This window comes from Ptychodera flava, chromosome 1 (assembly GCF_041260155.1).
Source record: "Ptychodera flava strain L36383 chromosome 1, AS_Pfla_20210202, whole genome shotgun sequence".
In the NCBI taxonomy this organism is placed as follows: domain Eukaryota; kingdom Metazoa; phylum Hemichordata; class Enteropneusta; family Ptychoderidae; genus Ptychodera; species Ptychodera flava.
Window position 1 is genome coordinate 38,045,519 of NC_091928.1, and position 13,007 is coordinate 38,058,525.

Sequence of the window (13,007 nt, forward strand, 5' to 3'; positions counted from 1 at the left end):
TCTATGCATACCACTCGGCGGCCGCTATGTATCCATCGCACGTAACTGTGCTAGTCACCAATACGAATTCTGGTGGAATCAACAAACTTTCTTTTCCGTTTTTTCTCAGAGTCATTAAGACTGGGCTTTCCCCAGGGGGCATGACCGATCACCGACGCGAGTGGTACTGTGGCATACAGCAGCGTAAGCGTAGACTCGTACTCCATAGCTTAGTTGACAATGGCCCCAGTGCTGAACGTTCAATATTCGGAAGATGAATTTAGGTGGGCCACTGGAATTCAAACTTTTACTTTTTTGAGGACATGTTTTTATCGATATCTCGTGATCCGCGCGCAGTCACCACGTCAAATATCGACCGTTGGCATTAAAAAATGTGCTTTAAAAATGTTACCAAGTGGGAGTGCCACTTTAAAGTAACTGTATCAAGCGATGCGCGATGGTCAACTATTAGCCCCATGGCCTGTATAAGTCAAGAGTGCTCGGTTATGTGTACGCCATATTATACACAGCTGTATAAACTTAACGAAAATATCATCAAAATTAACAAAGTTAATAAAGCTACTCCCTGCGGGCAGTGTGACTATCAGGTACCGCCTTGCTACTGCAGTGTCACTGTCACTGCATACCTGAGCAGTGATAGAGATAGCTCTGACTCTGATTAACATGGTAATTGAAGCAGAATTTGGGTCTAGAGATGACTCTGACTCTGATGTACACGGTAGTTGAGGCAGAGTTTTGGTCAAATGATGCGCATAACATTGAAACATACTTGTACAAAAGATCAGGCCAGAGAACAACATATGGAAGATTAGGAGACTTCAAAAGTTATCGGGGATTTTTGAATTCTGGCATGTGAGTAATCTAATAATGAAGAAAAAAGGTGGGGTCACCATGCTTGATTTTCTAACTTTTCACATGCTCATCATAAAATAATACAAAAGCAAAAGTTTGAACAGTACAGACTAATGAAAATTATGTGACTAAATGGAATTATTTATTTTTCAACCTAATTTGCCATTATTACACCCAAAATTTCAGAGATGAAAACATTTATTTGACGGAATATTTGAACCTTCCAGTATTGTCTGTTTTGAGTAGCATCTAAATCATATATATCTTGTACTTTTGAAACAAATTTTGGTGATCGTGATCGTGATTTTGTGTGCTCTTCGGCAGGAGCAGTTGACCTGGACAGAGTTGGATTAACTCAAGTTGCCTTAGACTGATAAATCAAAAATGTTCACTGATGAATTTCAAATGAATCAATTTAAGAACTTGCCTTGGGAATATGACTTTACAAACTGCTAATAAACAGGTAGTGTTGAACATCTGCAGACGGAACGGCGCGATACGTGTTTATTTTGTCTGCGCGCACATCCTTTACTGATATAAGGGCTTGTGATAGTTGTGGAGGGGCCAGGGGACGTTAAAAAAATTGATCATATAGAGGGGATTTTTTAGGGGATTGAGGGGGTCTGAAAAAAAAATTTCAATCGCGATTCCTCCAATCGAATCGTTATTTGTGAACGCAACCTACCTTGCCATTGCGTCTCAAACGAAATTATTATCTAGTGTAACTGCATCTTTTGTAGTTTAGAACTAAATCATACAACATGATGTCTAACATTTCACCTGACGAATACGTAGGTCTAGGGGTCATTCCAAAAAGGGGAGAACAGCTAAATGAATGTTCATCTTATCGCCAATATTACAAAAGCATACTCAGTCTCATGTTTCACCTGCTTACAGTACATAGAAAATTCTCACTCTTCCCCACTTGCAGAACTTTAATTACTGTGACCGTTACCTGCAGAACTGTAACTTCTGTGTCCACTACCTGCAGAACTTTAACTACTGTGATCACTAATTGCAGATCTTTAACTACTGTGACCCCTAATTGCAGAACTGTAACTACTATGACCACTACAGCCACGACCTGCAGAACTGTAAGAACTGTAACTACAGTGACCACTACCCGCAGAACTTTAACTACTGTGGACACTACCTACAAAAATTTACCTGCTGTGACCACTACCTGCAGAACTGTAACTACTGTGACTAGTACCTGCAGAACTGTAACTTCTGTGACCACTACCTGCAGAAGTGTAACTACTGTGACTAGTACCTACAGAAATTTAACTACTGTGACCACTACCTGCAGAAGTGTAACTACTTTGACTAGTACCTGCAGAACTGTAACTACTGTGATCACTACCTGCAGAACTGTAACTACTGTGATCACTACCTGCAGAACTGTAACTACTGTGACTAGTACCTACAGAAATTTAACTACTGTGATCACTACCTGCAGAACTGTAACTACTGTGATCACTACCTGCAGAACTGCAGTAACTACTGTGATCACTACCTGCAGAACTGTAACTACTGTGATCACTACCTGCAGAACTGTAACTACTGTGACGACTACCTGCAGAACTGTAACTACTGTGACCACTACCTGCAGAACTGTAACTACTGTGATCACTACCTGCAGAACTGTAACTACTGTGATCACTACCTGCAGAACTGTAACTACTGTGATCACTACCTGCAGAACTGTAACTACTGTGATCACTACCTGCAGAACTGTAAACTACTGTGATCACTACCTGCAGAACTGTAACTACTGTGATCACTACCTGCAGAACTGTAACTACTGTGATTACTACCTGCAGAACTGTAACTTCTGTGATCACTACCTGCAGAACTGTACTACTGTGACCACTACCAGCAGAACTTTAACCATTGTGACCATTACCTGCAGAACTGTAACTACTGTGACCACTACCAGCAGAACTTTAACCATTGTGACCATTACCTGCAGAACTGTAACTACTGTGACCACTACCTGCAGAACTGTAACTACTGTGATCACTACCTGCAGAACTGTAACTACTCGAATCACTACCTGCAGAACTGTAACTACTGTGACCACTACCTGCATAACTGTAACTACTGTGATCACTACCTGCAGAACTGTAACTACTGTGACCACTACCTGCAGAACTGTAACTACTGTGACTAGTACCTGTAGAACTGTAACTTCTGACCACTACCTGCAGAACTGTAACTACTGTGATCACTACCTGCAGAACTGTAACTACTCGAATCACTACCTGCAGAACTGTAACTACTGTGACCACTACCTGGATAACTGTAACTACTGTGATCACTACCTGCAGAACTGTAACTACTCGAATCACTACCTGCAGAACTGTAACTACTGTGACCACTACCTGCAGAACTGTAACTACTGTGACCACTACCTGCAGAACTGTAACTACTGTGACTAGTACCTGCAGAACTGTAACTTCTGACCACTACCTGCAGAACTGTAACAACTGTGACCACTACCTGCAGAACTGTAACTACTGTGATCACTACCTGCAGAACTGCAGTAACTACTGTGATCACTACCTGCAGAACTGTAACTACTGTGATCACTACCTGCAGAACTGTAACTACTGTGACGACTACCTGCAGAACTGTAACTACTGTGACCACTACCTGCAGAACTGTAACTACTGTGATCACTACCTGCAGAACTGTAACTACTGTGATCACTACCTGCAGAACTGTAACTACTGTGATCACTACCTGCAGAACTGTAACTACTGTGATCACTACCTGCAGAACTGTAACTACTGTGATCACTACCTGCAGAACTGTAACTACTGTGATCACTACCTGCAGAACTGTAACTACTGTGATCACTACCTGCAGACTGTAACTACTGTGATCACTACCTGCAGAACTGTAACTACTGTGATCACTACCTGCAGAACTGTAACTACTGTGATTACTACCTGCAGAACTGTAACTTCTGTGATCACTACCTGCAGAACTGTAACTACTGTGACTAGTACCTACAGAAATTTAACTACTGTGACCACTACCTGCAGAACTGTACTACTGTGACCACTACCAGCAGAACTTTAACCATTGTGACCATTACCTGCAGAACTGTAACTACTGTGACCACTACCAGCAGAACTTTAACCATTGTGACCATTACCTGCAGAACTGTAACTACTGTGACCACTACCTGCAGAACTGTAACTACTGTGATCACTACCTGCAGAACTGTAACTACTCGAATCACTACCTGCAGAACTGTAACTACTGTGACCACTACCTGCATAACTGTAACTACTGTGATCACTACCTGCAGAACTGTAACTACTGTGACCACTACCTGCAGAACTGTAACTACTGTGATAGTACCTGTAGAACTGTAACTTCTGACCACTACCTGCAGAACTGTAACTACTGTGATCACTACCTGCAGAACTGTAACTACTCGAATCACTACCTGCAGAACTGTAACTACTGTGACCACTACCTGGATAACTGTAACTACTGTGATCACTACCTGCAGAACTGTAACTACTCGAATCACTACCTGCAGAACTGTAACTACTGTGACCACTACCTGCAGAACTGTAACTACTGTGACCACTACCTGCAGAACTGTAACTACTGTGACTAGTACCTGCAGAACTGTAACTTCTGACCACTACCTGCAGAACTGTAACAACTGTGACCACTACCTGCAGAACTCTAACTTCTGTGATCACTACATGCAGAACTGTAACTTCTGTGCCCACTAATTGCAGAACTCTAACTACTATGACAACTACAGCCACTACCTGCAAAACTGTAATAACTGTAACTTCTTACCACTACAGCCACTACCTGCAGAACTGTAAACTCTTGTGACCACTACCTGCAGAACTGTAACTCTTGTGACCACTAATTGGAGACTTCTTACTACTGTGACCACTTCCCGCAGATCTTTAACTACTATGAACACTACCTGCAGAACTGTAACTTTTGTGACCACTACCTGCAGAGGTGTAACTTTTGTGACCACTACCTGCAGAATTGTAACTTTTGTGACCAATACCTGCAGAAGTGTAACTACTGTGACCACTACCTGCAGAAGTGTAACTACTGTGACGACTACCTGCAGAACTGTAACTCTTGTGATCACTACCTGCAGAACTGTAACTACTGTGACTAGTACCTGCAGAACTGTAACTACTGTGATCACTACCTGCAGAACTGTAACTACTGTGATCACTACCTGCAGAGCTGTAACTACTGTGATCACTACCTGCAGAACTGTAACTACTGTGACTAGTACCTACAGAAATTTAACTACTGTGACGACTACCTGCAGAACTGTAACTACTGTGATCACTACCTGCAGAACTGTAACTACTGTGATCACTACCTGCAGAACTGTAACTACTGTGATCACTACCTGCAGAACTGTAACTACTGTGATCACTACCTGCAGAACTGTAACTACTGTGATCACTACCTGCAGAACTGTAACTACTGTGATCACTACCTGCAGAACTGTAACTACTGTGACTACTACCTGCAGAACTGTAACTACTGTGATCACTACCTGCAGAACTGTAACTACTGTGATCACTACTGTAAGACCGAGAACACTATCAGCGCTACTACACTGGCTAAAATCACTCGAAATATCATAATCATAAGGCCTTCGTCCTAAATGCATCTCACCATCAGACACTTCGTGTATTTCACCATCATAGCATGCACCTGGCACGTCCTTCAGATGCTCAGGCTGGTAAAGTAAATCTCTAATAAGCACCAGCTTTTTCGATCCTTTCATATTTCCAATGCCTTCACTTAAACTTTTTTTACCAAGATATCCGATATTGTTATGACTAAGATCTAAATGTTCAAGTTCTGTCATGTCCTCCACCCTTTACTTAGACTCTCAGCACCAACATCCCCCATGTTATTATGACTTAAGTCTAAATGTCGCATCCTAAGTGTGTTCTTCATCCCTTTACCTAATCCAACAGCGCCAACATCACCGATATTGCTATTACTGAGATCTAAATGTTCAAGGTTTGACATATTCTTCATCCCCTTACTTAAACTCTCAGCACCAATATTCCTATGTTACTATGACTCAAGTCTAGATATCGCAGCCTAAGCGTCTTTTCCATCCCTTTACCTAAATTAATGGCACCAACATCACCGATGTTGCTATGACTTAGATCTAAATGTTCAAGCTCGATCATATTTTCCATCCCTTTACTTAATCCCTTGGCGCCAACATCCCCTATCTTACTATGACTGAGATCTAAATATCGCAGCCCATGAATATTCTCCATTCCTGTACTTAAACCAATAGCACCAACATCTCCAATGTTACTATGACTGAGATTTAAATGTTCAATCTCGGTCATACTGTCCATCTTTTTACTGAAACTCTCAGCACCAAGATCGCCAATGTTATTTTGACTTAGATCTAAATGCCGCAGATGAGTAATTTTCTTCATTATTTTACTTAAACTCAGAACACCGACATTTTCTATGTTATTATGACTGAGATCTAGATGTCGAAGGTCAGTCATATTCCCAATATTTTCACTCAATCTCTCAGCACCAACATCACCAATGTTATTATTACTGAGATGTAAGCATTGAAGCTTAGTCATATTCTCCATCCCTTTACCTATAGCAATAGTACCTACATCTCCAATTTTACTATGACTGAGATCTAAAGTTTTCAGCCTTGGTGTCCTCTGCATACCTTTACCAAGGCTACTAGCGCCAACAGATTCTATGTTATGATGGCTGAGATATAGATGTCGCAGCAAAGTCATATTCTCCATCACTTTACCTAAATTCGTAACACCAACTTTTCCGATGTTATTATGACTCAAATTTAAATGTCGAAGACAACCCATATTCCCTATCCTTGTATTTAAACTTTCAGCACCTATATCTCCAATATCATTATGACTAAGGTCTAAATGTCTTAGACTGGGCATTACCTTCATTCCGTAACCTAAACCAATGGCGCCAATATCTCCAATTTCGTTACGACTGACATCTAAATGCAGCAGCTTAGGTGTCTTCTCCAACCCTTTACCTAGGCTAGTAGCACCATCATTTTCTATGCCATTATGACTGACATCTAAATGCCGAAGCAAAGTTAAAGATCTTATCCCCTTACTTAAACTCTCAGCACCGACATTTTCAATGTTATTATGACTAAGATCTAAATGTCGCAGGTTAGGCGTACTCTTCACACCTTTACTTAAACCAATAGCACCACCATCTTCCATGTTATTATGACTGAGATCTAAATGTTGCAGCCCAGGCATTTTCGCAATTCCTTTACCTAAGCTCCTAGTACCAACATCTCCAATGTTATTATGACTTAGATCGAGATATCGAAGCAAAGTCGAAATCCTCAGCCTTTTACTTAAATAATCAGCACCAACATCTCCAATGTTATTATGACTGAGATCCAAATATCGCAGGCAAGTCATATTCTCCTTTCTTTTACCTATGCTCTTGGCACCAACATTGCCAATATTATTATGACTGAGATCTAAATGTTGCAGGCAAGCTACATTTTTCATTCCTTTACTTAAACTGTTAGCACCAGCTTTCCCGATATAATTATGACTGAGATCTAAATACCGTAGGCTACGAATCTTCTTCATACCTCTACCTATACGTTTAGCACCAATACGTCCAATGTTATTACGACTGAGATCTAAATGTCGTAGCCTGGGCGTCTTCTTCATCCCTTTACTTAAACCAATAGTACCAACATCTCCAATATTATTATGACAGAGATCTAAATGTTCTAAGTCAGTGACATTTGCCATCCCATTACTTAAAGTCTCAGCACTAGCATCGCCAATGTTATTATGACTGAGATCTAAATGTCGTAGCCTAGGCGTCTTCTCCATTCCTTTACTTAAACCAATAGTACCCACATCTCCAATGTAATTATGACAGAGATCTAAATGTTCTATCTCAGTAATATTTGCCATCCCGTCGCTGAAATTCTCCGCTCCAATATCTCCAATGTTATTATGATTGAGATATACATTCTGTAGGTAAATTATATTCTCCATTCCTTTACTTAAACTCTTAGCACCATCATTCCCAATTTTGTTATGACTGAGATCTAAATACCGTAGGCTACGAATCTTCTTCATACCTCTACCTATACGTTTAGCACCAATACGTCCAATGTTATTACGACTGAGATCTAAATGTCGTAGCCTGGGCGTCTTCTTCATCCCTTTACTTAAACCAATAGTACCAACATCTCCAATATTATTATGACAGAGATCTAAATGTTCTAAGTCAGTGACATTTGCCATCCCATTACTTAAAGTCTCAGCACTAGCATCGCCAATGTATTATGACTGAGATCTAAATGTCGTAGCCTAGGCGTCTTCTCCATTCCTTTACTTAAACCAATAGTACCCACATCTCCAATGTAATTATGACAGAGATCTAAATGTTCTATCTCAGTAATATTTGCCATCCCGTCGCTGAAATTCTCCGCTCCAATATCTCCAATGTTATTATGATTGAGATATAAATTCTGTAGGTAAATATATTCTCCATTCCTTTACTTAAACTCTTAGCACCATCATTCCCAATTTTGTTATGACTGAGATCTAAATGCCGTAGGCAATGCATCTTCTTCATCCCTCTACCTAAATTTTTAACACCAATATCTCCAATGTTATTATGACTTAGATCTAGATGTCGAAGACTAGTCATATTTTCCATCCATTTCCCTAAACTTTCAGCACCGGCGTCACCAATGTTATTATGACTAAAATCTACGTAATGCACGAGTGTCATGTTTGCTGTTGTGCTAAATAAGGAGTCTACGCAAACACGATCCATGTTGTTATTCGTTATCGAAATTCTACTCAGACCATCAAGATAGTGCAAGCTTTTCTCCCAAGGTTCTTAAAGTCAGAAACAGTCAACCGCATACCTTCCAACACAACCTGCACTATATCCTTTATACGCATGACAAACATTACAGTGTCAAGTGGAAGCTTCTCTGAGTCAAGTTTTAATTCATGAGGACCCTCTGGCAGCTGATTCAAAATGTATGGTAGTAGATGGTAAAGGTCATCCATGTTGTCAGACACATTGACGTGTTTTGTTTGTTCTTTTGGTACAATTTCGAGCAACTGAATCATGCCTCTCAGACTTATTTGCGTATTATGAAAATTTGCATATCGAAGATGCTTAAGTACATTTAAATTATTAGCCACATACGTGATACCTTCGTCCCCAATATCATTTGAACTGATGTCTAAGTTGTTCAAAGATAATATATGTTCAAAGCTATCAGCAAGTACCATGGCAACGTCTTTGGACATATTGCAGCTACTGAGATTCAGATCCTTCAAATTACAAAAGAAAGCTAAACTATGACAGACAATGTTGACAATATCAGCTGAAGTGTTAGTAAGGTCAATCTCCGTCACCCCATTCATATTTTCCCGCAATTGTTTAATATCTTGCAATGTGTCCAATCGTGTCACTTCTCGCATGACGCCTCTCACCTGCCCAGCGAGCCTGTCACATTCTGACAATGTTTCTATGTATTCTTAAACTCCGTCATTTTCCAAATGAACGTCAACCTCACCATAGAGTGGTAATAACCTGACACAACCAAGCCCAAGTAACCTGTTCCTATTTATGTTTAGTTGCTTGAGAAATGGTAAACATCTGACAACTTTCAACATTTTTGACGGGAAAGTGTATCCCAAATTATTGTGTGACAATCCGAGCGACTTTAGCTTGAGTATTGTATTGTTTTCAATCATTATTTCAAACATGTCTGTTATAAATTTTTCTTTAAACCCATTCAGATTTAAAGATTTTAGGAGGGACAATGATGCTAATGCTTAACAAATGCCGTCATTACTTTTTTGTCTACATATGTGAAGTTGTCGAGAACTGCTTCTATTTTAATTGACGTTATATAACTTTGACTTCTACCCCTGTTACAGTCTTTTGCTGAGATGAACAGTTGTGAAATACGATGTATCTAGAAATAACCGCTAATTCAACTGTATTTTCAACTATTACGTGTACAAAGGACGAGTGATTTCTGAGAAAACCAAAAAGACGTTCTCTAAAATGTTTTGACAGGATTTCTTTTCTTTTTCAGAGATGAGGATAGTTTTGAAACAATAAATATTGCTGAAAATGAAAGTCACCGCTTCCAAAGTTCGTTGAGAGGTCTTGTTTACATCAGTGACTGATAAATCTAAGATTCGGAATGATAAGAGTATTTCTTGAACAATTCCTCGGAATTTACAAGGACAATTCAATTCAAGGGGAGCTTTACCAAGCACGGCAAGTTGCTGAAAGGTTCTAGGGCATTTCTTCATAACACAATGTCTTAGTGCTATGAAGAAAAGCGTTGAATTTTCGTTTAGAATGCCAGCAACATAATATAAGACACTAGGCAGCTCATTGACACATGGTTCAAACAACTTCTTTAGGAAAAATGCATTCTTGGTTTTACTCAAATAAACTGCCAAGCAATAGTAATAAATGTGATGAGAAACAAAGGTTCTCTTGGCTTCATGTTGCTTTTCAAAAGGGGAATCCATAACAGATGGATCTAGATCCGTAAGCAAGCCAAATAAGTATGCGTTATTGTATGGAACATCAAACTTCTCAGAAAACGTTTCGGTTTCTAGGAATTCATCTAATATATTCTTGCCTACATCGGAAAGCCTAAATTGCACTGCTTGCCAAACTCGTTCTATCTGAAGTTGATGTTCCTTACAATGCATATCAAAATGGTGTCTAATTGCATGTTAAATGGCCTCAGTTAGTGTCGATGGTAAAGTATAACAATGCTCATACCAAAAGGATACGAATGCAGGAAAGAAAAATTCATCAGATCTAAACTCTTGACAACCGGGTGATATCTTGACTGCTCTATTAAATATATTGCTTGGCTTTCTTCTACATGCTGCAATATGTATCGCCCCCAACGGCCATGGGCAATAGTCCTCACCCAGGTTCTGTCAGGGATTGTGTAAACGGCAGACATATCTGGTGGAGACATTGAAAAAAGCAATTACAGCAACGACATGAAAAAGTGACAGACAATACGTGACTTTAGCAAGGTGACACTATCATATACCAGTCTATCAAGCTAACATACACTCGTTTAAAACATGATTTGCACTGTGCTTTGCTACAATTATTGCATATTTATTTTTAACCTATATGATAGGATATTCTTATGGAACTGACGGTTTCAGCCAGCATAACAGACGATTTTGGTCCTGCAGTGTTTTCCGTCCATTCTATTATGACTATTTGATTGTGATGGTCGGGTAACATGACATTCTGCAATGTGTTTCATGAATCATGCTAGTACGTTCTCATGTTAAATGTTATCATCAGAATTCATAGTTAAAACATGCAAAAGCTAACAAGGGGTTCAGTGTAATATAACCGAGTTCCAAGTAATAATATGCAGTGATATACAGTAGATACAATAACATACCCAAAACGGTGTTATGCAATAAAACACGAATAATTGTATTTCAAAGTGATGAAGTACAGTAAATGCCATGCACTGATTTCAAAAAAACTGATCTGTCACAAAACACATGATAAAATCCGATTACTATCTTTTAGTGATAACTTTTTAATACATGATCGAATATCGTTTCTCTAGAGTATGTACTTACGCTGTAGTATCTTCTTGACAAGATTATATTCCATTTCATCTACTGTGGATCTAATTCTAACAGTCGTACCAGCCTCGTCTGCTAATGATCGTATCTTAGGAGTTATGAGAATACCTCCCAAAGTTTCATCAAGGTCACCTGCCTCATACTTAAGCCAGAAATTGTCAATGTTGTCTACTGACAAGAAACTTAATAAACATCGTAAACAACCGCTTGAGATTTTATCAAGTCTTGCACTAAACTTTTCAAATGCCCTATCTAGCTGTTTTACTAGATCAGGGGCATTCCTTTTTACTATATATTTGAACCTCTATTTCATAAACATGCCGTGCTGCCTGCACTTTTGCTTCCTTCACTTTCTGTTTGATCGTATGTTCGTCTTTCAATATTTGGTGTTCGAAGTCTAGTCCCTGTGGGCCTGTCAATTGTTGGGCTTCAGTCTTACTCTTTTTCTCTTCAATTTCAAGATCGACATCACATTGGACGACTGCAAATGTAAAATTAAACTAATAGAACTTAAAATAGGATCAACATACATTTTTGAAGGTGTTTAATATTCTTTCTGGCGTACATTTGAAAGCAGTGTTTACGTTAAAGCTTTACCTAATCGATATTAAACTAGAGATGGTATGCTAGGAGATAAAACAGAAACTCAACTAACTTATAAGTATTGCAGATCCTCAAAAGAGAGGGAATTGGAAAACATTTTATTTTATTAACCGATTCGGTACAATCCTTATTGGAAAAAAGGTACTACTGTAGTCAGCTAAATTTGGCATAGGTGCATGTAAAGGAGAATGAATCACTTTTCGAAACGTTAAGGATGTTGCATAATAAATCAATGACCAAGGATATAATAGCATACCTGGCATAAGAGGAATCTTTCTTTTAATCTCTTCTGTTCCCATGCACTTTCTTTTTCGAGTTCCATTCTCAGTTGTCAGCAATTCTGGAAGAAGAGTAATATTTCTATAAATCTTTGTTGATAACTTGATACAAGGGTCCTACCATTTATTGCCTTAAGTTCAAGAAAGTAATTACCATGAAGATCGAATGCCAGGTATATAAAACGTTTTGAGACATTTGCGTACAATTCTGTCCAATATTGGGGAGCATATTCATTCGGTGAAAATCGGGAGGGGGTTGACTTTTACAGAACCGTTTTATTCGGGGGAGGGGCAATTTTACAATCAATGATTGGGGTGTCAAATTTTACGAAGGTTTGTACAGAGTCATGGCAAAAAACAACAGAATAGACCAAAAAGTATATGAAACAGAATACGAACATGGCATTATTCTGTCTGAACAGGTGATAACAAGGAGAAAAGAGCACCTTTGTTCGATAAAATAAAAGTTTCAATTTGACTAAGAGAAATAAGTGTCATGCAATGTTCAAGATATAGTTTCTAACACTTTGAATACTGGGAAGAATGGCTCCAAATTTTGATGGTGTTATTTTAG

At 39.1% G+C, this 13,007-nt stretch overlaps 3 protein-coding genes and 1 long non-coding RNA gene across 4 annotated transcripts; all 4 read right to left on the reverse strand.

The window, feature by feature from the left end:
* Positions 1-2,707: 2,707 nt before the first annotated feature.
* LOC139144694 (mucin-22-like) lies at positions 2,708-5,901 on the reverse strand. Its single transcript, XM_070715423.1, has 5 exons — positions 5,744-5,901; positions 5,237-5,445; positions 4,907-5,146; positions 4,016-4,672; positions 2,708-3,866 (listed from the first exon to the last, which is right to left on the reverse strand). The coding sequence occupies exons 1-5, from the start codon at positions 5,899-5,901 to the stop codon at positions 3,022-3,024; spliced, it is 2,109 nt and encodes a 702-aa protein (XP_070571524.1). The 3' UTR covers positions 2,708-3,021.
* Positions 5,902-5,918: 17 nt separating this feature from the next.
* LOC139144704 (leucine-rich repeat-containing protein 74B-like) lies at positions 5,919-6,404 on the reverse strand. Its single transcript, XM_070715432.1, has one exon. The coding sequence runs from the start codon at positions 6,402-6,404 to the stop codon at positions 5,919-5,921; it is 486 nt and encodes a 161-aa protein (XP_070571533.1).
* A 13-nt stretch (positions 6,405-6,417) lies between these two features.
* Positions 6,418-8,177, reverse strand: LOC139144715 (NLR family CARD domain-containing protein 3-like). Its single transcript, XM_070715443.1, has 2 exons — positions 6,828-8,177; positions 6,418-6,426 (listed from the first exon to the last, which is right to left on the reverse strand). Exons 1-2 carry the CDS (start codon positions 8,175-8,177, stop codon positions 6,418-6,420), a joined length of 1,359 nt encoding a protein of 452 aa, XP_070571544.1.
* Positions 8,178-9,508: 1,331 nt separating this feature from the next.
* On the reverse strand, positions 9,509-12,497 carry LOC139138855 (uncharacterized). Its single transcript, XR_011553688.1, has 3 exons — positions 12,412-12,497; positions 11,547-12,033; positions 9,509-10,899 (listed from the first exon to the last, which is right to left on the reverse strand). It is a non-coding gene; the product is annotated as an uncharacterized lncRNA (long non-coding RNA).
* Positions 12,498-13,007: the final 510 nt, after the last annotated feature.